Source organism: Acipenser ruthenus, chromosome 18 (genome assembly GCF_902713425.1).
Source record: "Acipenser ruthenus chromosome 18, fAciRut3.2 maternal haplotype, whole genome shotgun sequence".
NCBI lineage: Eukaryota > Metazoa > Chordata > Actinopteri > Acipenseriformes > Acipenseridae > Acipenser > Acipenser ruthenus.
Window position 1 is genome coordinate 26,996,361 of NC_081206.1, and position 27,397 is coordinate 27,023,757.

Here is a 27,397-nt window from a genome sequence, read left to right on the forward strand (position 1 = left end):
GGCCACGTTAAAGCATAAGCAAATCATAAAAAATGGCTAATCCAAGAGTTCAAATTATATTTGATGGCACAACAAAAAAACATATTTATTACTCACATACACATATCATTGTCATTAATATCACAAATATGTTATAGTTTTGTAATATTATTTTGTCAATAACTGTTTTTAGTGTGTCAGTGAGGCTCTGAGCTACATAGAAATATACTACCAGTATGTTAAAATGAATAGTAAGTATTGATCTCCATTTAATAGATTTTGTTTTTTTGCTCACGGCAAAGCCGATAGTCTAAAATAATGGCAAAAAAAGATTAATTAATGAAATACTTTTTCATTATTATGGTAGGATGCTGTTCTAAATATCTAAATTAATTGTTTACCATTGTAGTCATAAACACAATTTAGCTCTTATCTTACAAAATGTAATTTTTAAACAGATAGTAATGGAAGAAAGTGCTTTATTTAAACTGCTACAATTATTTTGTCTATAAAAAAAAATGTTCAGGAGAGTATATAGAAAACAATAGGATGTGAATTATAAAGTGAACTGCTTGGTTTGGATGAATTAAAATCATTTAATTGTGTGCAATGGGCACTTGCTGTAATGCCACTTCTAAAAAAAAGCTTTGCTTATAAACAACTAACAACCCTGTTTGTTAGCAGCTTTCAAATAATTACAAGGACAATTGGTAGGAAGCAGACACTCAGGATATACAGTAGTAAAACAAATTCAACTAAAACAGCATATCAGTATATGTTGTTAACCTTTTTGCCTACGATAGTAAAAACTGAATTAACCAGTCACCTAAGGTACTAAACAATTCAAGGTTTGCTCAAGCTGCCTCTGTTTATCACTGCTATTATTCGTTGGTAAGACAGGTGACTGATTAGTTCAGGTGACTGGTAAAATACTCTATATTGCAAATATCACTTTGTATATTGTAAATGGTACCAGTCTGATATTGGTTTTACCTGTAAAAAAAAAAAAACTATTGCCATTTCAAAATATACTCCTAAGAGCAGGCTAGGATGTTTGAGGATATTGGAAGAGTGTCATTTGGTCCTATGCTGCCCTACCAGAGAAAGTTAGGGACCCTGTAAGCAGGCAACACAGATTCATACCACTTACAGCTAGGCCAGAGCTTATACCCAGGTCCTGCTAGACACATACTGTAAAACATTGAGAGATTGAGCAGATAAGGAATGATGACAGGATGAAGGATTATGTGAACAAGCTAGACTTGGTGATGCAGAATAAGAATAGGAATGCAGTAGCAGGTAGAATAGGTTACTAGCAGCAGCGGGAGCAGATAGGCTCCAAAGAGACTGAATTAGAACAATGAGGATATGGTAGACCTAGTCCCAAGAAGCAATGTGGGAAATCTTTAAGGGAGGTTGATCCAAGGAAAAAAATAAATATGATAAGGCAGGACTTAAACTGCTAAACTGCTGATTGTGCTTTGTGGAGAAAATACCAGTTAAACTGACAGCTTCCAAAAGGGAATCCATTATTCATAGTCATATGCAGCAGCATAAGGGCTTTAAATAGATATGGATGGAAGATCCAGGTACACAGTCGTACAGCTGTATTTGTCTTTACTTCTCTCTTGCAAGATTAAATAAATACTGGTCAACTTTATTGGTCTTGTTGCAACTGACACTGACAATTTCATATTATCAATAAATAATTTACTTGACAGTACAGAAAGACAGAAATATTTAAAGTATAGTTTCATCAGATGTAGCATGTCTGCAAATACTGTACATTATTAAATAAAAAATACATCCATATGGGGCAAAAAATGACTGTTATTAGCATTACTATTGCATCATTCTCAAATATGCAGATGGTTGCTGATTCACACTTCTAAGTTCTTCTAAGTTCAGACAAGAATGAAACTAAATCAAGTATATGGTTGTTATTTTAGAGGAAGGTTACTGTTTTATATTCCATCCAGATACCAACAGTAGTCAGTAGATTTTAAACTGAAATAATGACAGCACCTTTTGAATAAAATAATTCACACTGGCAGAAACATTAAAGGTCACTTCTTATTTGCACTATGCAAGCCTCCAGCAATGCTGAATTAAGTTATCATAGATTAAGTGTTAACAAATTTGCACCTAATGAGGACATTCTACTCAAGTACTAATCATTTCTGGTCATAAAAACGTATTCAGTTACTTTTGGTTATTACTCTCATTTCACCAGAACTGTACTACCCTGACATTATGCATTTTCATACAGAGCATTCAACAGTATTGAGAAATAAAATATAGTTCACAAACATTGCCCTAGTGGTGTTGTGACTCATTTGCGGCATCTAAAGAAAGGTGACGATTTGCACCTTGCTAGATTTGTGAATTTAAACTATAAACAGCATTTTACAATATAAAATAAATACATGAATCGTAAACCTAAAATGAAGACTACAAACTAGACTACAATTAATCAAAACTGCCAAACTAATTGGGAAGAAAAACCCATAACTATCATAGACAAGAACTATAAAACAAATGTTCCATTGAGTGTGGGTGCGAGAGTGTAAATTTGAATGAAGTCAATTCCCCTTTGTAAAGAATTAAATGGGCACAGGTTTCCACCTAATCTCTTTACCAATATCAAACACGGACACTTGACCCATTTTAATATACCTTTAAACACAGCTTTCCCACTGGTAAATTATAAATTCATTATGATTATAAAATCATCACTACTCTAAGTATTTCTAATAGGGCATATTTTAGAAGCATATACAGAAAAAAAAAAAAACATTTATTTGCAAATAAAACAGAAATACTATTAATTAGCACAACTTCTGTGCACATTGTGAAAAGAACACAGTACAAAAATGAGTACAAAGTTTAATAGACAGGATCTAAAGTATGTAGATGGCGCTGTTATATACACCAGGATCCGCTTGAGATTTTTCTACATGAAGATGAGCAGATGTGCAGTCATTCTCTTTTGCAAATATTGTACAGTAAGCATGAAACAACACTGATGCAAAGGGTCAGCATTCCCTTGGGACCTCATAACGCTCACACTGAAGTGCAAGGGTCTGCAAAGCAGCCAATATGTGGACAGTGAATCTAAGATTGCTCATTGTAAAGCCCACCCATCTGCGGCCAAAGATGTCACTAATAATCGCTTATAGATCTTTACAGCACATCGGTACCAATGCCTACCGTGCCCCTGGTCTTGGGTTAGTAGCAGGTGTACTACATTTCACCCTGCATGCTTTGGAATGGCTGAGCTATCTGAAGAATGCCTAAGGGTTATGTCAGCATGAAGGGAATCATAACCTATTGGTCAGATCCCCCTGTAATAAGGGTTGTGGAGAACTTCCCACCATCTCTCTGCATCACAAGCCCTCTGACTTACCAGTGAGCTTTGCAGGTGCACCCAACTGAGAAAAAACACTCAGTACTGCCATTATCACATGTTTGGTTGTGTCAGTATAAATACAACCGCAAATGTACAATTCCATATCGGAGCCCTTTTGTGTATGTTTGTTATTGTGAAGTCTGAGGTCAGAATCTAAAAAAAAACTGTTTCACGGTAAATAGAACACTAAAAAATATCACTATGTCTCCTATTTTAAAGCAAATGCCAAGGCAACATTTTTTTTTTTTTTTAACATTTAAGAACAATAATGCTGCTCCTTTCTGAAACTGTTTCTTATTCATTTGATATTGTTACAATTGTTTTACTCTGCTCAGAAAATGTAATTGTACATTTAATAACATGGTACAGAATATTTAATGTAAATGAGAATATCTTACAATTCAATTAAAATATTAAACATCTGCACTTCCGATCTCTGTAACATTTCCTGTAAACTATTTTCCAATTAAACACCACTAAGCTACGTCTATCTGCCTGGAAGACTGCCTCTTCTCTATAGAATGAAAGCTGGAAGATTCAGTATAATTATGTATATATATATTTTGCCTTTGGCAATATTAAACCTTCCTATTTTATGCCAAAGTTGTGGACCTTACTCCCCAGAGTAGTTGGAGCAAGCCTGCATCGTACTGCCAGTAATAGGTTTAGTCACACATCACTGCAATCTTTCTTTAAACAATGACATTTCGCACCATATTTGTTACCCAAATTCCACAAACAGAAAGACTAGATTGCCCACACGAGAGGTACCCAAGAGTGAATCACAAAAGAAATCAGTGATCCTCTCAGCACCCACAAACAAGTTTATTTTTCATTTTGTGGACAGAACCAACCCAGTGTGTTAGTGTATATTGCTGCTGGGATTAGAGTTTGACATACACATGAAGCAGAGAGCATCTTTATTACTTATTTTACCCTTTTTTAAAAGCTGCACTGTGTTGGCACATCCGTTTTTTCATTACAAAGTTATTGTAAAAGAGAAATTACTCCAAATTACTGGAGATAAATGGGAATTATGAGGTTTCAATTCCCCCAAGCTAGCAACACAATGATTTGGAATTATATTTTGTTTTGTTGCTCAACACAATGGCTGCAAATAAATAAATAAATAAATAAATAAATAAACAAACAAACATCAACCAAGGATAAAGTGTTTCTGCCTGTACCTTGTAATTTTATTTCAATGAGGAAAAAGAAGTCCACAGGTGGCTGTGAAGTAGTGGTTTTGTTTTGGAGCATCCAAGAAACACTAAATAGAAATGCTTTTATTGCAAGAACTGGAAAAACTGAAAAGGTTTCACTTTGGTTCATTGTTTTCAAACTACAAAAATATATTTTCACCTGTGTGCTAATTCTACTTTTTTGCATTTTATTTGAGGGGGTAAATAATGTCAAGCCTATTGAATATTTTACCAGATTCACTTCCATAATGCAGTCTGATAAATAGAGGCCTAGAGCAGGCAAGCTGCAGGTGAAACTGTGTGCTAAGTTCAAATTCCCATCAGGCAAGCTGCAAGTGACACTGTGCTAAGTTCAAATTCCCATCAATACGTTGCAGTCAAGTCAATGTATTTTTTGTGTGAAGTTATGGAACTTCCCTCCTGTGTTTTAATGTATTGGTTCCAGGTTCTGTATAGTATGCTACACAATGATGATTTCTGAGTTTATACACCTTTGTACTTTTGGAATTTAAGCCAGAAAAGCCTGGTGCTTGATTTCGGGATCTGTATTTAAAATAATTACCCTCACATGAGCAGTTACCTAAACATTCCAACAGAGGTCCCTGCTGCATTACGTGCTGTGATTGTCTTTCAGATTAACAGTATTATATTTCACCCTCATTTGTTTTGCCTCATAGGATAGCAGCCTTTGGTCTGTGAGCAAATCATAGGTGGTCCCTGAAATATCCCCAACATAATAATAATAATAATAATAATAATAATAATAATAATAATAATAATAATAATAATAATAAAATTAATTAAATAAATAAATACATAACTGTTATTTTTGTAAATCATACTTATTGGAGGCTGTGTGATCCAGTGGTTAAAAAAAGGGCTTGCAACCAGGAGGTCCCTGGTTCAAATCTTGGCTCACTCACTGACTCACTGTGTGACCCTCAGCAATTCATTTAATCTCTTTGTGTTCCATCTTTCGGGTGAGATGTTGTTGTAAGTGACACTGCAACTGATGCATAGTACACACACCCTGATCTCTGTAAGTTGCCTTGTATAAAGGCATCTGCTAAATAAACAAATAATAATAATCACACTCATGTTTTGTAGTATACATGCAAATATTTGGATCGGAAGCTAAAATAAAAATAAAATAACAAATAAATGGTCCATACTCCCTACCGGTTTACCAGTGGAGATACGTATACCAATTGTATTAAATTGCTTATTTTAACCGTCATATCATTTCAATCTCCTCATATTTGAAACCGAAATGTTTAAGAACATTACAATTTTAAAAGGTAATACATATACAATTATGTAAGCGCCTAATGCAAGACAATAAGTTATGCAACTAAACCTTTACTAAGTTTTTTCCCCCACAAAAAATGTAGACTTTTACAATTAGTAATTGCTGGTGTTTGAGTATGTGATGGTCATTATCACATCTTTATTGTAATAATTGAAGTTACATGCACAAAAATGCTAGTAAAATAATTGAGCGCTAACTGGAGGGAGTTAATGAGTCTTAACTTAATTGCAAATCCAATTAAATTAAATATGGGTATTTGCTAGCATTTAACGGACAGTTACACAGTGATGTAAAATAAGGTGTTACATAGGTACCTTGAGCTAAATTATCATGTTCAAAAAAGTACAAATATTTTCTCAGTTGCTTTCTACTTTAAAAAAAGGATCTACTTGTGGGCTGGGTTTATTAAAATATGGATGTTCCCAAATGAAATGTGATGCAAGTCTTCATATTAAAGGAGTCAAAGTATTGTAAAATCATGCTTTATTGTATACTACAAGCAAATAGTAGGGCTACCTTACCACTTCAGGAAATTATAGGTGCTTACATCATTCGGATGAATAGACAAGTAAAGCAAATCCAGTCATACAACCAGTAATATAATGCTGACTTTATGACAGCACAATTGTTAAATTATGTTTCAGCAAATTAATTCATTGGGAACATTTCAAAATATGTATGCAAGTATCTGGATACCGGTACAGATGTTATGCCAAATAAAGTCTCCTGGCAGTATTTGGCACCTTAGGTGCTAAATACTGTCCCTGCCAAATAGTGTCTCCTAGCCGTATTTGACACCAGCACAATTTTTATAATAAAGTAATAATGTGCAATATGTTGTATAACCGTATTAATTGGATATGTAATTTGTTTTACATTCTTGGCTTTGTAAGATCAGAGAACATTGTACTGATGATTAGTGCATTTACCACTGTAGCAGAGCAGAATACAGTAGTGTCTCTATTTACTTTTCAATTGAGACTGTATTTGGCATTTTAGGTGCCAAATACTGTCTCCAGCACAACTGAGTCCCATTGCAAATTACATTCCATCTTTAAATTCCAATGCAAAACCATTGAAATGAGACCGTTTTTACCAGACAAGATTCAGAGATGGCGCAAAACATAAACTAGGCATGCACTAATGAATTCGCATGGGTGCTGCCTACAAATGAGACTCTTTTCTTTGGATAACACTATTTGGCATAACAGCAGGTCTTTAATTATTGAATAGCACATCTGAGAGCCTTGTTCCAACTAGGTATTGAATTGTTTCAACCAATCCAGGTGTTCAATGGAATAATGTAAGTTAATTAGAACAAGGTCCTGGTTTGGAATGGACTGGAATGGCTTTGGTTGGGAATGGACTGGAAGAGACAGTACCATTGCTTTAGTCTCTAAATACCACAACAAAGACTTCTGCAAGGGGAGCTGTTTAACAACGTATTTACAATAGCTGTAGTTACAGTTGCGATAATGACTGCGGGAATCACTCCAAATGTATACTTCATACAGTAGGCTACTGAATCTATTTTTTTGTGTTTATAAATATAATTTTGTCAACGTATCGTATACAGACATTATATCAATGAATCTTTTGCCTTTCATAGTGGACCACCATCACAAAGTGCTTAACAGCTATCTGGAATTATTATAGCATGCAAGGGTTGTGATGTATTGTTTAGATGTTAAATACATTTTAGATAGGTATCGCTAGTGAATGTGCATGCTGTGTGCTTGTGGGGTCAGTTTATACATTTCACTGAAGCCAGGGGTCCATTTTAGATAGATAACTGAAAACGTTAAAAAAAAAAAAAAATGACACAAAGATCATTGTAATTTATTGAACTGTATTTTTTAAATCTTATTTTTACATTTGTGTGATAGTTTTGCATTGATATGATAATAATAATTCCAAAGTTGTTTTTTTTTTCACTTCAATCTGAATACATTGTTTTATAACTGCTGTTTAATTTCAACAAACTCCTGTCGCATGATATATGTTTCCTGCCTGATTTTTTTACAGATTAGCTAAATTTCTAGAAAAGATGTCTTCTTATTCTGACTTAATTAAGTGGAACCTCATAAGCAGGGACTCTTTTAAGATAAATGCTCTGTTAGTATAAAGTCAACAGCAAATACAAACCATTATATGCAATTACAGTGCAACTTTTTTTTTTTTTTTTTAGCAAACGAGATACAATGTCTGATGAAATTAACTAGTTCCATAAAAGTTAGGCTGTTTTAACTATATATATATATATATATATATATATATATATATATATATATATATATATATATATATATACACACACACTTTTAAACTATAACAACTAAGTCCCCTTTAAATCTTCTGTAATTTTAGTGAAATTATAATTAATACAAACTTCAACAATAATAATAATAAAAAAGTATTGCTAACTTTTAGGTAATGACTCAGAGATGATAACTAAATGTGTGCGGGGTAAAAGCAGGTCCAGACTTTGTGACTGCTGCCTTCTAGACACTGCTATTTCTAAGTAGGATGCTGACCACTGTAGTTTTAAATACAACAAGCACAGCTCTTTGTAAACATAAATGTTGATGATCACCAACAATTGAAGTCTTTCAAGCTCCAGGGACAGGGGTCAGTCTAATATGCGGTATTATGTGCGGATCCTTTCAATCAGAATAGGTTGACACATTATAAGATGAATGACTCCAATACATATACAAAGTATACTTCTGTGGAAGTCAAAGTGATGTCTTTGGATGTACAATTATACAAGCTATTAGTAAATGTAATCTTTTTCCCCCGAAATGATACTGACGTACTGACATAATGGCTACATTTTTATACTATTAGAATTTACGCATATTTAGTTCTGAAAACATAATTCAGATTAAATAGAGTCTAATGCGCCAACCTATTGTCAAATATAATATAAACTGTTCGAATCATGACATGCGGACAATAGCTCTCTACTACTGACTGTGAACTTTGGTTAGTTATCTCGGCAGTGTACCTACTTAACTGAATGGCGCAAGATGCCCTCTCTTTTCTGTCTCTCTCAAGCCAGTGACATTCCTTGGCTTCATTTTTCTGTTACAGTACGTATGCTTTTCTTCTGTCTCTGCTCCCCCTGTAACACATATTTCTAATAGGTCAGTTTTGCCCACTGTTAACATAAACGTGGTTATATTACAGCTACAAGCAAATTATCTCCCTTAATGTGAGTATTTCAGAAAATAGACATACTACGTAAGTATGAAAGAAAACTATAACCCTAAGACTCTGACTTTCTTTTTTTATATATTAAATCAACCGAAATTATGAAGCTCATCTTTTACTACCATGTACCCCATGCTTTAGTCGAATGCAAAACATTCAACATACAGTAAACGGTCAATATAAACGAAGGCCAGCAAAATACGTGAATGTATATTTGTCTCTAGTTGAGTAGCCTACTATCAAATGCTGAATGGTTGGAATTCCACACCGCTGTAGTCATCGTAGTTGAGAATGGCCATGTGTTTTTAATTTGCAACAAATAACATCCACTGAATTTTAAAAACCGTTTATTGATCTGAAGGACTTATTGCATCGACTTAATATCACGTTTATTACAACATTAATCACTGTATATAGACACGTTCTCTTGTTTTCTCATAGTGCTACTGCACACAAGCGCACGATGTCCATGGGTTTTTTATTATTTATTTTTTCCCCCCCAACTCAAGTGATCCAATGTGAAAAGCCACCGCTAGTCGCCCCCAGTGCTCTTGCAGTCTCTCAGACTACACATTTTCTTTCTCACCGTAGACTTAACGTCACGTCCGCACTTGAACTTGAATTTTATCCCATTGTACAGAGGCAGCCCCAGCCACAGAGAGACAGAGAGCTCCCAGAGACGCAGGACTCCGCCATCTTCACAGTGAAAAAAAAGGCAGCAGGTCTTGTTTTATTTGGAAGGAGGCGGCAGTCAGTGTTCTCCCAGTGTCAGACAAGGGGGGCAAGTGCAACGAGTTACAAAGGCTAAAAGTAATTGGCATTCCACGCACTAGTAGTGCCGGTACTAAGAGAAAAGAAGGTGTCCATCGCATGGCAAACTCAAGTGCGAGTGGACATTGGATTTTGTGTTCAGAAACAAAAGTGCATTTTGCGTGCCAAACATCATATCCACAATTTGGGTGAAGAAAGGTACCCTGCGTACCTCAGCTCTCAAGCACTAGGCATTGACTTTTTTATTATTTTTTTTTTAGAAAGGTAGAGTGCGGTAGTCTACAAGATACTGTCAGTCACAGGCAATTGCGAAAAGGGATATTTTTGCGCTTTTATACCTGGCTAGATTTACTGGTAAACCCTATTGCCAGGTGGTGTGACATTGGTTTTGGCTGGGGACAAAAGACAGTTTTCTTCACAATTTCCAGTTCTGTTCAACAAGGAAAGACTACTGTACTTATAAGTCACTGCCTGACACAAAGACAGTTTTCAGCTTTGATCCAGGGACCTCTATACAATCTGATTGCTCTGGTTTGCAGTCCAAGCAGTGGAGCAGTGCCAGTGTTGGGGAAGTCGCAGGAAAAGTTACTGAAGGGACAAAAAAAAAAGAAGAAACGGGGGGAAAACCATCCGATCCTTCAGAGTACGAGTCTCCGGGCGATGCCAGTGTAAATGCCAGGGCAATGTCCCGTCGCAAGCAGGGAAATCCACAGCACTTGTCACAACGAGAAATAATTACATGTAAGTAGAATTGTCATTTTAATTTGAACACACTGAACGAAGTAAAGTTTTATGCATTTAGCTTTTACATAATTTAAAGATGTTTTTTTTTTTGGTTGCCTTTAAGTTACACGACGACTTTGTTGTCAAGGTTAAGCCGAAGTAACATTGTATTTTACCAGGTGATGGGACTGTTCTGTAGTCTATGTAGACACAGTCCAGAAATGAAGCTGTTAGACCAAAGCTACTGATATATTGTAGCCTAAGCTGCTGTAAGTGAGTGATGAAGAACCTTACATTTTTAAAAAGACGTGGCATGCATAACAGAAAACGATTAAAATGTCATTTAGTTTGATGTTTTGATGAATTAGCGGTAGAAGATTTTTTTTTAAAGTAAACATTTCTCAAAATATATCTAAACTATAATATAAACTGCAGCCGAATAAATTAAAACATGATGTAACATCCATTTGTTAAAAAAATAAGCAAAATACATACATAAATAACTAAATGAGTAAGTCATCGTCATAATAATAATAATAATAATAATAATAATAATAATAATAATAATAATAATAATAACAAAAACATTTTAAAAGAGTGCGTGTAAAACATTTTGATAAATGAAAACTAAACGTGATCGGTATAGTCGTGCATGAGTGTTGTTAGGCCATTTCGTAGGTATGATGAAAATAAAGGGGAAGTGTATTGTGTTAATTCTTTGTTTATATAGTAATAATAATTCAAATTCTCTTGAAATAAAGACAACAAGCTAAATAAAATTGTATTACTATATAAACAAAGAAGGAACTTTATTCAGTGGTAAAACTACAATTATCTTCGGGTAAATTCACCCCACAAGCCCCCAGGGTATGTGTGCTGTTACTTGAGTGTGCAAACTGTCTGCTTTATAATGTCTGATGCAATTTTTGTGAAAAGTTATATATCCACCAATATTTCTGAAAATATTAATTATTTTGATAAAACAAGCAGTCTTTCACCAAAGTGTTGGCTCTTGACAAGCGTAGCTACTGGTAACGATGAAAAAAAAAAAAACTTCCAAGTCTGAGGCGTGTCGAACTGGGCAGAGTCCTTGCGCGATACGTTTGAAATCCGAATATTTATGTTTTATTTTGCAAGATCATTTAAATAAATAAATAAATAAATACATACATACATACATACATACATACATATTATAGAGATTTCCCCTTCCATGACAAATCTACTGTTGCAAAACCCTTTCACCAACAGCACAAGCAGCAGCTTCGTATTTCTTTTAGCGACCGTATGTATCTCTTTTGTGCCGTTTGTTACTATTCATCTGTATTTTTTTTTTGAAAACGTGAGCATATCTGCCATCACAGTTATTGTTTTTTTAATGATAAAAACTTTTTTTTTTTGCATGGGAAAAGGTAGTTTCTCTCTCTCTCTCTCTCTCTCTCTCTGTCTCTCTCTCTATTACATTACATTATTGTATTTATTATTATAAGTATTATTTTCACATGTTTATGGGATGTTACTGGTGAAGTCATTTAAATGTGTTATTGTCATTTATACTCAGGAAAGGAAATTTGTTCACTTTTATATCATTGTAATATTTGTGCACTATTATACTCACACAGCCTAAATACAGTTCCTCGGCAACAATCATTATCAAGGAGATACATTTCAGTACGTCAAAAGGGCCATTTCTTTTTGGGATACTACTAGGTACTGTATGCAGTATAATGGACTATAATTTGAACACGTATCGTGTATTATAATCATAATGTAATGTCTAAAGGTGTGTAGTTATATCAATGTGACAAAGCAGAACCATCATCTGTAGAATTATCTCGCAAATGGTTTGTGATAGTGCATGCAGGGTAATGTATAAGGGGGTGCAGCCAGGTTTGCACAATGAAAGTCAAAGGTAGCAAAGAGGAAGGTGCAGGAAATGCAGACATTTTAAGAGAAAACCTGTATTTCCCCGGTACTTGAGTTGAACGTTGAAAGCGTGGATATGAGTTAATATCACTTGGAAATGTGACCAAAGTAAACAGTTTACAGATTAATACCTACAGGTATTTTTACAGTGAGTTGTACGTGTTCAAAATGAGGAGACAAATAGCTCTTTTGTTAGAAATATATATATATATATATATATATATATATATATATATATATATATATATATATATATATATATATATATATACTTTTTTAAATTAATGACAAATCTAGATTCTGTTGAAACAGAAGCAAATCATTTAGTTTTAATATTACAGTCAATGACAATGAAAGTCAATTGGATATGACTTTGAATCTACAAAGCCATATCCAACAAGTTTGTTTAAAAAATGCTGGTAATGTGGGCTTATTTAGATAATTCAAGTTCTTTTTCTGTTTTATTTTGTTAGCACTGTATTTTGTTTTGTATCTGTTTATTACAAACTGAGTTTACATTTAAATCTACTAAATGTAATTACTAGAAAGCTCTTTCCAAAAGAGGCTTTTACATGCATATTAGTGTTATTAGTGTTTAATCAAACTGGGCATTTGACATTCATGCAACTTTTATAAGGCATTTTATAGTTGAGCCTGTAGTATTTCATAGGCCAATTACTTAATTCCTATTGCTATGGTAAACAAATCATTTATTTGCTTAAAAGGTTACAGCTAATTACAATGTAACCAAGAAATATTGAACATGCATGCAGTGTTATGAACTGTGTGTGTGTGAGAGAGTGTATGTGTGTGTGAGGGTGTGTTTTGGAACTAGGCATGATTTGATAGCCCACAATCTAAGGGCCAGACAGAAAGGGTGGCTAAATCCACATCATAAATTCATCATTGCAGGTATTTTAAGCTGTACCTAGACATTTGTGAAGAAAAAAGAAAGATCTAGACTCATGGAGAAGAAGAAATAATATATGGCTTTATATGTCAAATGGAAAGCGACATGGATAATCCAGTATAGTCATCTCAGGAAACATTTTGGCGACATAGAGAAAAAGAATAGTGAATCTTGAATAGATTATAATAGTTTAATGAATCTTGAATAGATTGTACTAGACTGGAGAGAAATTTCTAGGCAAAGGACTTAAAACATGATCTGAAATTCTGTAATGAAAAAATTTAGCTGTCGTAGCCAGAAATGAAGTATTTTTTTTTTTTGTCTGTTTCACTGCCTGCAGTTCAAATGCACTTTGAAATGTTATAAAGTCCTATATAAAGTCCACAGGTAGTTTTCTGTGTTGAAAACTGAGTTAGCTTAAAAAAGCACAGCTATGTAGTTTGTTCTTCATCTGTTCTAACACTTGATTGTTTAAAACTTTCCTTAAGATTAATTTAGCTTAAAGCACCAATCATACTGCAGCCTGCAACTTATTTTTGCGAATGGATCAGTTTATCATAAGAACTTAAGTACTGATCTGTATTACCTGCATGTTTTTTTATCATTCTAATTGATCACTTAGTGAATAAATAACACAAATTAATAAAAAAATGACTTTGCTACACTGATTATTATAAAAAAAAAACAACAATATTTGTCGATGTTAGATATTGTTCAATAAAATTGCATCAAAAAAGGCTACAACATGTTTTGTGTCCACTTAGGATTCGGACAATGGCCCAGCTAGAACAATAAAGAACATATTATTAATATTTTGAATTATTATTATAATTTTATTTGGGGGGGGGGGGGGGGGGGTAATTAAAATTTTTTTTAGAGGTGAGCCTCTTAAGATGCAATGTAGGTGTTTGCTTGATCGTCAATATGCCTTCTACGGTATTCTGTTTTTGTAAACATCTAGTCTTCCAGAGGACTTAGTTTTTTGCAAAGTAAACATTTTACTTTTCAGTTGCAGAGTTTATTCTGACAATTGCTTTATTATACTGCATGCAAATCACATAAAAATAATCTGTGTTGTGCATGAGTGTAATCACCTGTCTGCGTAAATTACGCGACAAATGTACAGATATTGTTACTGAACATAGGACGACCATTTTACTAATTCAAGAGCGGCAAATAAAAAACAGTTTTTTAAAAAATATATATTTATTGTTTTACTATTTTGTGATATTATTGGTCGAAGTTGTTTGATTGGTACAGGTTTTGTAATATAGAACAAAACTGTTGACAATGTATATAGGTGTACATTTTGGCTGACCAAATATATTTCCTAAATGTAGACTACAGTACTGTATGTACATCATTCTAATGGTGGTGTAAATTATATTTTTATTTGTATCAAATAGAACAGTAATGTAAATTCAACAGCCAAGTTTGAATACTTAAAATAAAAGACTCCATTCACGGTATTCATATATAAGCCCCTACCTACAGCACCTTTGTATTATTTTAATTTTACTCCATGCATAATTAAAATATTTTGGTTTGAAATAGAAATTAACACAATAATTACTGTTACTGTTCAAAGGTTAATGTCGTTCTGTATCTGGTTGATTGATACAATCACTTGACAGAAGATTAATGTATTAAACAAAAGCTTTCTCTTGAAAAGGAAGAGATATCTTATGCGTGCAAACAAATGGATTAACAATTGCAGTGCAGACTAATTTACACCTTGTGGAAATGAAAACATAATAGTTTCACATTTACAAACTTTTATTTTACAATTAGTTTTTAGTTTAGCAGTGGGTTACATCAACAGGTCCTCCCTGATCTTTCGACCTAGGAAGTCAATAAAGGGGGTGGGGGGTGGTGGGCTGTGTCTTAAATTATTGCTTCATTTATGTAACCCTACACTATTGAGTAATGGATGTTCTATACTTATCATACATGTTTTTAGTAAGCTTGATGTCATTTTTGTTTGTGTCTTTCTTATCTATGAAGTTTATTTTTCTAGATCAGTTTCTTTGTTGTAACTTCCTTTTCAGACTTCACCTTGGTTGTTATTGCTATATCAGACCTGCTAGGGGGAGCTCTTAGTCTGTGTGTAAGGTTGTAAGCGGAAGGAGGAGCATACACACATTTCCTAAATCTTTGTTTTCATGGGGGTTGGGTACTGTAGTTTATTCTGATCTCTCATGCATGTTTTAGATCACATCACAATAAATAAAGATTAGAGTTGTTGCAGTTATGATATAGTCACTACTCAATCCACAATATTGGCATTTATATTTGAATCATCAATATTATTACTAATTAAACATTTGATCATTGTCACACAGATGCACTACAATCTGTGACAATGACATTAATATAAGTCCTAATACTGATACTGTGCACTATGTCACATTTTGATTGCAAATATATATATATATATATATATATATATATATATATATATATATATATATGTAATATGAACATTTTTAAACAGTTAATGAATACAGCACTGGAACCTTGTGATGGTAAGATAACTATTTTTCAGTTAAAGAATTTACTTACAGTACGTGGCCAAAGTTGTGTCGACCAACTTGTAACCACACCTCAGGAGCTACAATATTTCTAGAATCTCATGGGAACGAGTTTTTATGTTGTTTGACTTAATTATTAATTATTTTTATTAATTTCATATAGCTTGACTTGATTACTGTAGCAATAAAAGTCAGATACACATTTGTTTATTATTTAAAAATATGCAGACTGTCAGACATGACGAGAACATGGGTTCAGCAGTGTTATATCGTACAGTAACACATTGTACCCAATTTACAAAATGTCCTGCTCAGGAGGGGGTTATTGTAGCTTTTTGTGTTGCACTTTTGTTTGCCGGTATTCAAATGTAAAAGGGAAAATTGCTACATTCTGCCATTGCTGAACATTTTCCTCAAAACCTTACAATGATTATTTCTCTTTTTTTCATAAAATATAATGGTTTCTCTGGTATTTGTCTATTGTAAAAATATAATTTTTAAAAATCTAAAAAAACATTCTAATACAATACAATTTTTTGTAGTTGATATTGCTAAATTTTAATAAAACAAACACAATGTGTATTCTGCAGTAATACAGATAAATGGTTAAGGACATTATAAATCTTGTAATTGCCTAGTTTTGCAAGACATGTTTTTGATTGAATTGCGTATCTCATTCATAAAAATGACATACATAATTTGCACATACTTTGCGTCATTGTGTATGCAGTAAAAGCACCCTTAGATGTTTTATACGCTGAGATTAAGAGGTTTGTATATTTTGGATCCTAGTGGACTTCTTAATTTTAATTTTAGGATGCCTGTTACAGTAAGGAGACTATGAACATGTACTGCTGCTCTGCGGCATATATACTGCATGCTATAATTTAATGCACCATTTAAGGAACCCAGGTACAGTTGCCTTATAATCTATATATTAAGGTTGTTGTGTCACATCTTGCAGACACTGATTGTTATCTTTTGGAGTTGACCATCTCAGTGAAATTCCATTGTTTGCGAGATTTATTTTACCGAGCCTGTTTATGTAATAAAGTAAAAAAAATAAAAATAAAAAGAAGACTTTCAAGCGAAAGGCTCAAGTGTATGTGTATCTGCAGGTTACTGTAATCAATATTCATTGTCATCTCTGAATAGAATAAAATGGATTCCTGTATGGGCCAGCACGGTGCCTCATTACAACGCTTCGTTTGTTTCTTGACCATCTGAATCAGAAGGTTTTTGAAACAGAGTCTTGTCAGGCTGGTTTCCAAATTCAGCTCAGAGATGCAGACAGGGCAGGGGGTACTTTCATCAGTGACGGGATTGTATTTGCCCTCAGGTGACAGTGGAGAACTGGGAAATAAATGAAGATCCTTTGCTGCAAACTGTGGGTCTGGGTGCCAGTCATGAGCGGGCATTGGCATGCATTGGTTACTGGGTAGCTTGCAGCTATTGCAGCTACACCCCTCCCATCAGTGAGCCACTACGGAGCACGGAGAGGATCTGTTAAATTGATAGGGGACTTTTGAGGATTAAAAAAAAATGAAATAAAGACAAATAAATGATAAATGTTGAGCTGATAGCTTCCGATTAGATATTGCACTTGTTTTCAGCAACAGTGTGGCTCAGTTCACATGACACATGTAAATATTTTGGCTTGCTGCAGTATAATTCTGGACAGTACCATAAATCCCATTGAAATGGAAATAAATCTGCGGTTGTGCTTCAGAGAGCCCTGGGTTAGTTAGTCCTGTTTAAACGGTAGTTGTTGCATTGCACTGGTTTGGCTGCAAGGGTTGTTGCCCAAGCATGTTTCCAGCAGTTTACGTCTTGAAGATTATGTTTATATGTACCGTTTGAATGTGTAGCCCATTTGGCGGTGTTCGTAAGGTTGCATTTACAAAAAAAGGTTTTGAGATTATAGATTATAATCTTTTTATTTAGATTTTTTTTTATATTCTACATGTATAGTAATTATACCGTGTTAGTTTGATAGCCAGCTAAGAATAAAAAATAAATAAATAAAAAATAAAAAGCTCGCAATAGTTTCTTTATGCTTTTCATTGCTGGTTTTACATTGATGCTACAGCTATAGGGTGACCACTTTAGAGTTTGCATCATAATATTTTGCTAGGGCAATGTCTGTAAAGCAGATTACCCCATAGGCACACAATCTATGTATTTCTGTGTTAGAAATTACAAACAGTAAAATGCCATGATGGCAAGTTCATTCACCTGCTTTTTGTATCTTTGCAGTACGGCAGTGTAGTTACTGTGCATTCTAACTAAAATTCAATAAAATGCATAAAAATATTAATAATGCAAAAAAAAAGTCTGAAACACAATGAACTATATAACCAGACATTAATATATTTTACAGAGTCATCAGATCTACATAATTATTGTTGATTATTCACTCATTTCTGCATCTCCTTTACATAAAGGTCTGCTCCTGGAGTGAGACCAATGCTTCCATTAACAGATTGTAAACAGAAATGATTTTCTTCATTGTTAGGCAAGGAGTACTAGTACTGTATTTCATTTGGAAAACCTATCCCTATTCATGACATGTTCATAGAAAACAGTCTTGAACAGTTTCACAAACATCAGTCTGTTATTTATTCATAAAAAAAACAGACTTTAAATGAAAGTTTTGGCAATAGGTTCCACCATAACCAATTCACTGCCGTTAACCCACTGAAATTCAGCACAGGAAATTACCTAAAATTCATTCAACTCTTCTGAGGAACCTGTTTAACAAAGTGCTAAATTACATTTTGAGAACAACATAATGGGATAAACATTGGTGCACCATTAAACAAAATGGACAGCCTTCATGGCCAATGAGTTTGGGGGGTTGGGGGCAAAGAGGCTCATGCTGACTTTCATTTCTGGGCATCAAGGTGTAGCAACTTTGCATGTACAGCGTCCTTCCTTTTTTGTATACTTCAAGATAAAGATTAAAAAAACATTAAAACTCCTTTGAGCTGAAATATATATTTTTGAATATTTGTTGAAGGCTTAAGAAAATGATGAGCCTTAATGTTACCTAGGTGACAACATTGTATCAGGTAAAGTAGTCCATTATACAGTCTGACTAGGTGATTGGGCTAGTTATAATTATATAGTGCAAGGAACATGCAAGGTTTTTAAATTGACAATTCTTTGCCGTGCATGTTGGAAAAAACATAACCACGTAGATATGCTTCATACAGCATTGTTGACATCCTTGGCAAGAACTAGGAAACTGACTTACCAAACTGTCTATTTAACCTTACTTGTGTTACATGTAAAAACAAAAGGCCAGTGAAAACTCTGTAAAGGGTCCCTGGGAGTGTAATATATAAAAAATAAAGGCATCTTTGAAGTGTATTAGACAAGACAGTGTTCACTCTGCTGGCTTGATGGCTTCCTGTACTGAATCTAGTAAGAGGAAATGTTAGCATGCAAAGGCAGTTTCAAAGACAGAGCTACATCTTTGAAAACAAAACAAAACAACTGATGTTTTTTTTTTTCACAAGTGTCTGAAACTATTTTTGTGTCGAATAAAAGCTAAATAAAAAAAAAAGAAATCAGGTGCTACACATGAATGCCAGCTCAAAAGTAGTCTGGATTATATGGTTTCAGCGATGTTGTTAAGGATCGCAATCTGTGTGACATGATAAACCACCTCACAGTTATGCACAGTATTCAAACCAATGGCATTTTACTTGATTCTAAACTTGTATCCTTTTTTCCACCCTGAAGCCGAAGCTGACCATGTGGAAGCAAGGATCAACGATGCCGAAGCTCATACCGCAATGGACCCGAGTCCCGTTGGTACCGGCGGTGGGGTGGGAGACCATGACCTCCTGACCTGCGGACAGTGCCAGATGAATTTCCCTCTGGGGCACATCTTGGTTTTTATTGAGCACAAAAAAAAGCAGTGTAATGGCCTCATTAGTGGGCCGGGCTGTTATGAGAAGAGCCTGGATAGGGGCAGCCCCTCACCCCAACGCACTGAGCTCAGGAAAGTGGTGGAACCAGTAGAAATCGGCATCCAGGTCACACCTGAGGAGGAGGACGAAAGACTGTTGACTCCCACAAAAGGAATTTGCCCCAAGCAAGAAAACATCACAGCAGGTATGTCTTCCTTTGCTCCTCTTGGCAGGAGTACTTAAAACATGGGAGAAAAAAAAGAAATACTGACAAACACAAGTAAAGTAATTGATCATCAGGCAGCAAAGCATCCATAGGACAAATGATCACATGACTGTTCTGCCCTAGCAGTACATTTTGTACTGTTGTAGACATTTCAAAATGGAACCTGAATGTTTGTGACTTTATACTTAGCATACATTGGATTTCCTTGACAGTCTGTAAGGATTTGTTTTCATGATATTTTCCACCTGATGGCATGAGGGAAGTCATTGTAATTTGAATAAACTCCCTGATAGGGTTTAGTACTGGAATTAAAAAAACATTGTAGGCAAACACGACTAGGAAAACTCACCCTACTTTCAAGGTAAAATCCAGCCTGAGCCATGTGCTTAAAAGGTGAAAAGCTCATTTAAATCCTAATACTAAAAAAAGGGGATTAAAAAGCCAGTTTTCATATTGAGGAGTGTGAAGAGGCATTTTGTAATAGGCCTGCAGCAGGGTAAACTTTAATAGTTATCTTAAAAAGCAGTATAGTCAAAACCTCGACAAAGAACCTGCAGGGATCTTAAAAACGGTTCTTAGAAAATACAATTTGGCATTGCACAAAACTTACTTGAAAATGTGAAGGGACTGCTAATGGACCAGTTGATTTTCTTAAGGGCACGTTCAGTCTTCAGAATCCTTGATTAAAGGGGTCATCTGTGGCTACATGTTTTGTCTAATATCCTTAATGTTATGTAGCCTTTAAAAAGGTCCTATTAACTATACTCAGTCCCTATGAAATTAATAGATACTGATTCCTCTGAAATGAGTAGAGCATACACATTCAACATTTGGAAGACTGTCTAGTTATCGTTATGCAGTGCAAGAAAAATATTGAATATCTGTTAATGGTATCCAAATGTCCTGTTTATATTAGTGTCACACATGTGGATTTTTTTTTTTACTAAGCTGCAAAATGAAATTCTAAGGTACTTATGGATTTGGAGTTTAATGATTGTTATATAAAGCCACAGAAGCTTTACTTTAAAGTAGACGGTAGCGTATTTGGAATTCTGGAATGTATTTTATTACTGTAGATTTAGCATATTATTTTAATAATATTTATGTGTTATGTATCATATTATGGTACAAGAATAGTGAACACTTTCAATATATGTTTTTAGTGAAGCAAATTGTTGTCTGCAACAACATATAAAGAAGCCTGTTTAAATGAAGAGTATGTGTTATAAACATCCAACCAGTTACAATATGCTTCTTGGTAAGAGACTTCACATCATGAAGGTGTGTTTTATTGCCTTCAGGTGATACTGTACAACATTTGATTGTTACTGAGTGTGTTATGAACTATGAAAAAAATATTCTTTATTTTGCATGTGTTTTAAAATCAGATAATCAGATTAATATCCAGAGAGCTGTGATCATTTATGTCACTATAAATGATCTTTCATGATCATTTACATTTTTAGGCTGCAGAGACAAAGTCGCCATGCTGTGAAAAGTTAGGTTCACAGCTGCAACTCAGAAAGATTAATACTTGAAACAAGAAAGAATAAAATACTTACAGAGTCTTTTGAATGCACAAAGGTCTTCAATTTGAGTAGCAGTTTATATATAACATTTTCTTCGGCAAGGACGTTTTGAAAAACAAGATGTAGAACTCATACTTTTAATATATCTGCATTCTAAGTTGATTTCTTTGGGAACAGAGACTGTTAACCATAATGACCCACACGCAAAGTTGCTAAATAAGCCTGAGCTTAGGGTGTGTTTATTTCAGAACAGTCAGAATGGGGTAGAACATAATTTATATGCCACAAAAGTTGGAACAATAATGGCATTGGATAGTTCACTAAGGGAGATGATGAAGTGTATTTTATTTTTTTAAGATGGTCAGATATTTTATAAAGTTTGAATTAACTGGCCCAAAGTTATGCACAGCTCTTGGTTCAAATTATGTTAACAAGCTATACCCTTCTTCACCAGTATGTTTATCCTAACAGATGCATTTTTGTTCCAGGAAAGCAATACTCTATGCTTAATCAATATGAAAATCATGTGAGGCAGCTTAGACCAAACTGAACCACCAAGAGGTTGCATCACTGCAGCACTAGTAGTATTACACTGCTGCAGAGTGTTACAAATTCTGTGGATCTTGAGTTGAGCATTCGTTTTTAACAAGCAGAACTTGTGTAACAACAAAATAATAAATATGATATTCCAGGGCATTCATATAGGCAATACAGTCAGAACATAGTGGCGATCAGTGTTAATGTCCAGTTTTTATGGTCTTAAATGTATTCAACCTCCTAACACCATGAGATATTAAAAAAGGCAATTTTGCTCCGGATTATCAAACTGTAAAATTTGAAAAAAAATGTAAAGAATATCTCTGTTAATCAGATTATGGCTATCAAAATTTAATTTTATACCTGAGCAAATCTGTTCTGTTACTAAAGTAGTGTACAGCCAGAGATAATGATGGCAGAACATAAAACCAAAAGATTTAATCTGTACAGGGAGTGATGATCTAGTCGAATGTCAAACTGTGTATGCACTGAACTAAACATTCATTGTACGATACATATTCATAATTGCCTCACAGCAGGCTAAAATCTTTTTTTATGTTAAACCTTTAACAGCTCCATTTGCTCTCAACATGTATCTTAAAAACTCAGGATCCATTATAAAGATCGGCAAACGTCCCTATTCTAAATGTATGGATACACTTCATTGATTTTTTAAAAAAAAAATTCAAATGGAATAATCTGCCAATATGTCATATCAAAATGATTCACCATCCCTATATAGAAAATGCTTTGGAATTACATTAAAAACCTGTGGGCGTTGCTTTGTATTCACTTGAAGGATTTAAAGCTATTTTTTATAATCTGAAGTTTAAACTACCCAGAAATATGTCAGCCGTTGTGACAGGTTTCAAACTTGATAACTTCACTGACCCATTTTTTCTGATTGGACAATCACTTCTTGTAGGTTCACCACCTGCAGCTGATTGACAGCCTATAAACCTATCCTACAGCTATGGAGGGACTGGTCACAGGACCCTTCCAAATAGTGTTCCATGTAAACTGGTATGGCAGCAAGCTTTTCAGAATGTGTTTTATGCTCTGTACTCCACATTTACAAAAGCATCAAAGCATAAAATGACTTTCAACTCTTGCAGTGGTGTGTTGGTAGAGCAAGCTGTTTTAATGAGGCAATGTTTCTGTTGTTGGGTAATAAAGGACAGAGATATACCCTTCCAAGCCAATGTTCCAAACAAAGAACCATGTTTCTACAACCTCATAACAATGAACATTTCATGTGGGTGAATTGAGGGTTAAATTAGCATGATTATGTGCTGGAGTTGGGGAGTGACTAACATTAGTCCAGTCGTGTGAAACACAGAGTTAAATTTAATTACAATCAAAGCTTGTGTTAACTTATTGATCAGTTTATCATACTTTAGTGTATTAATTTGATGGAAATAGTTTATAATATGGACACATTGTGGTGCAATTCGTTCCCTTTACAGTGTATCTGTAACTTGTGTTAGACAGTTCAGATTGAATACAGAAACAGACACCCATTCTTATTTGTTCGCAATACCACGTGTGTAAGTTAACAACCTACAGTTGGTAGTGAATTGGTTAACAGAAAGGAACCTGTAATGTTTCATTTGCTCTCAAAAAGAGTCTGGGGGCGGTCTTTTGTTGTCACATAAAGATTGAAAGGGAAGTATCTGAAGCTGGATTTTGTTTACAGCACTGGCTAGACCTGGCACAGTTCCAGCATATCTTTTCCTAAGACGAGAGCCATCGTGACCCTTGGTGGCTTAGAGCAAAGTGAAGAATAGGCAGCTCTTTGTTATGAAATTGGTTCGTTTATTCACTTCTCCCTCATTCCAGCCCCTGTGTTATTGGCCAATACTAATCAGCGCTACAAATCTTGAATAAAACTGCGATAATAATAATAATAATAATAATAATAATAATAATAATAATAATAATAATAATAATGATAATAATGTTGTTAATAGAACAGCCCCAGACATGTCTAGCAAAGGAAATGTTCTACAACTATATATGTTACATTCATTTTGGTTTCTCTTTTAGTCAATTTAGATAAAGAAAAAGTACATTTTTACATTAAACATGTTGCACATTTGAAAGTTGGAAAGTCATGTTCACTTTGAAGTATATCTTTACTTAATTAGTCCATTTTCACCATATAAAATATTACATTTGTTTTACAAGATTCTGTAAATCCTATTTCTGATGTTATTCAGCACTGGATTTTACTTTAACTTCAGCCTGCTGTAGCTTTCATTTAAAAAGCCTTACTCTTTACTGGCCAGTTGAAGTTCTGGAGGAGATGTGGCACTTTGTTTTAACCACAGCTTTCAGAATGATGCAGGTCATTCTACCCTTTATGTAACCACGGTTATAAAATGGCTAAAATTTAACTTTACAGGAAAAGCACACATTTTACATTAAACATGTGAACCCCTTTGTACCTTTGATTCTGTTACGTGTTTATCTCTGCTACCATATTATTAAGTCATCAGTAACCTAAAACATAATGTTTTAAAGCTAATGTGGTGTAACAGGAAAAATAATGTATTCCTTACGTAAAGAGAAAATAATGTTTTTTTTTTGTATATGCTTTTTCAATAAGCAACTTTTTTTAATGCTTGAATTCCATTAACATTTAAAACATAAAAACAACAGTTAAATGTGGGCATATATTAAAGCATCTTAAAAAAACCCAGAAATACTTGTAAATTTAGGCAGACAATAGACAATAGTTTGCCATAATATGTCTTCCTCATTAAACTTCACAGTGAATTGCCTGTTTTTGTTTTTAAATTACCATTTTTTGCCTGATCCTTAATCTCAGACCCCTTGAACTTTATAAATAGATCCTGATGAAGATGTAATGGTAAAGTTATTCATCATGTACCGTGAATTGGTTGTGATGGATACCCGCTATAAAATGTGTATGGGCTTCACAATTAACAATTATTCTGTGCAAAATAAATTACTGGTTATAATGTTAGGAAGATCTTGTTCTTGTTTGGCTAGACAATTCAGAGCAAAACAGTTTATTCTCATTAGGTTTTATTGAACTAAATATAAAACACATATAACCCCCCCTCCCACTTAGGTTCAGGATCACACACCACCAACAATTTCCTGTTTTTATACTCTTTACAGTCCAAATAACAATTGTACACAGACATTAAGAAGTTTTGGTTACAATTTTTGGTGTCAGTGTCAACCATCTAGGGGGCGCTGTGCACGATTGTGACTGATGTTCATTTTGACAGCCACCAACTTACACAACTACCAATAGTCGATAACAATCGATATATTCTGGGACTTCCCATTGTGAAATGATGTCCTGATGAAATAAACACTTTCAAAATAATACAAACACAAACATAATAATGTAAATAACTTAAAAATAATGGTAACAGCATACATCTTTGAAGAAAGACTTGAGTTTAACTGAGATTGATACAGGATCGGTGAAAAAAGTGTGAGTCATATGTAATACACCCTTTTTAGAGCGGTTGATTTGTATTGTGGTACATGTCAATGCCTGTTTATGTGAATCAACATGTTACACAATGTTGTTATTTTATTGTTCTGTAAGAACTGAGCTAACTGAAAATGTGTTTGAAATCGAGTACAAAAATACTGGCGAAGAAGAACTGGACATGTGGTAGTTCATGTCAACACACTACATCAAAGACCATCCAAATACACTTGGTTAATTCCCTGATCACTGCATGTAGGGTCTCAAATTTAGCAAACAATTCAGTATAAATATCTGTCCAAGTACTTTGTAATGTTCATATTGTGTTAATTTGTGTTGAAGGTAAATATAAGAAAAAATAAACTGGCTTCAGGACATTTAGTTTAACTGCAAGATAGCCCAAATTTACACTTGGCTCCAAACATAGAAAAACTGCCTGGCCAATTCTACTTCCTGTTTCTAAGAACCCTCTTCCTACCTGTTTTTGAGTGGCTGCCCAGAAAGATTTGTTTGTCAGGAAACTGTCTCCCATGCCAGCTTTCAGTTCCCATGCCAGCTTCATATTTGGACTGTAAACCTGAATGATGTTTTTGAGTTGAATGGGAGTTTCCTTTATGTATGGATGCCCATCTAACACAACGTTGAGTTCTTTTTTTTTTTATTATTTCACTGCTGAAAATATTAACGCTTATGACACCCTCCTTAAGCTTGTTTTAAAATGTAAAACCAAACTAGTAATCTTATATTTCATTCAGTACTAAACATTGGGCTATTAAGTGAAATATATTTCGTTTTTTATAAAATGATATACTGTTGCTTTTCTTTGCACAGGGAAAGATTGGTATAGCTTGCATGTGGCTGTCATTTATTTGTCATTATGTTATACCTTTCTTGTGTAGAAAAATATCATATATCACTCGAATCTGATATGTATCCCTTATAAAAAAATTAGATAAAAACCATCACCAGAGACCCGAGGAAGTATGGGCATCTCTTAAATATATATATAATGTGCTATGCGTACATACCATTATTGTAAGACAAGTGTTGGTATTTTGGTAGCCATTTATGTGTAGATGCTTCAAGTTTTTTGTTTGTTTCCTGTTGATATATTTTATATGAAGAAATACATTTATCCACCAATTTAGAAACCAGAAAACTGCTACCTTATGCTCTGTTTGAAATGATTTCAAAGTCCCGGTTGTCTGGTAGAGGTCCAGATGCAGAAAATGCTGTTAGACTCATTAATAGACCATAAAAAGGAACGCTGACTCTATCTAGCTCTTAGTATCTCCAAATCCTTTTCATATTTTTGCCTCGTTGTTTGTTTTTTTTTTTTTTTTTTTTGCTAATCACTTTGCAAGCACTGATTTAAATATTAAAATTTTCTTTAATCATCAAAGGCAGTGCATCTCATGAATATTCATATCTTCTCCTCACCATTCCTTCCACTGTATTACAGGTTCATTACCTCGCTCTAAAGCCAAACAGTCATCATCAAGAGCCAGCTTTTTAATTACTGATGCCCAGCCATCATCACCTTACTAAGATTTTAAGTTTCATACGAAGATAAAATTCATTTCTCAAGTTTAAAATAACTTTGCATACGTCTTATACATTCTTTCTGCTTTAGAAAGAAATAGAAAACCTGTTCTCTGGCTCAAGCTCTGAATGTTTGTCAGGAGGCTTGACGAAGTTTCATTTGCATAATGACTTTGTAGTTCTGCATTAATAAAATTTGCA

General features: G+C 34.2%; 1 protein-coding gene across 2 annotated transcripts in view; it reads left to right on the forward strand.

The window, feature by feature from the left end:
- Window positions 1-9,674: 9,674 nt before the first annotated feature.
- Window positions 9,675-27,397, forward strand: part of LOC117419657 (B-cell lymphoma/leukemia 11B-like) — a 43,714-nt gene continuing 25,991 nt past the window's right edge. For both annotated transcript variants that reach the window (XM_034032647.3, XM_058991772.1), the window contains exons 1-2: window positions 9,675-10,624; window positions 19,721-20,095. In XM_034032647.3, the coding sequence (XP_033888538.3) occupies window positions 10,567-10,624; window positions 19,721-20,095 (433 nt within the window). In that variant the 5' untranslated portion in view covers window positions 9,675-10,566. The remainder of the gene's footprint in view (window positions 10,625-19,720; window positions 20,096-27,397) is intronic.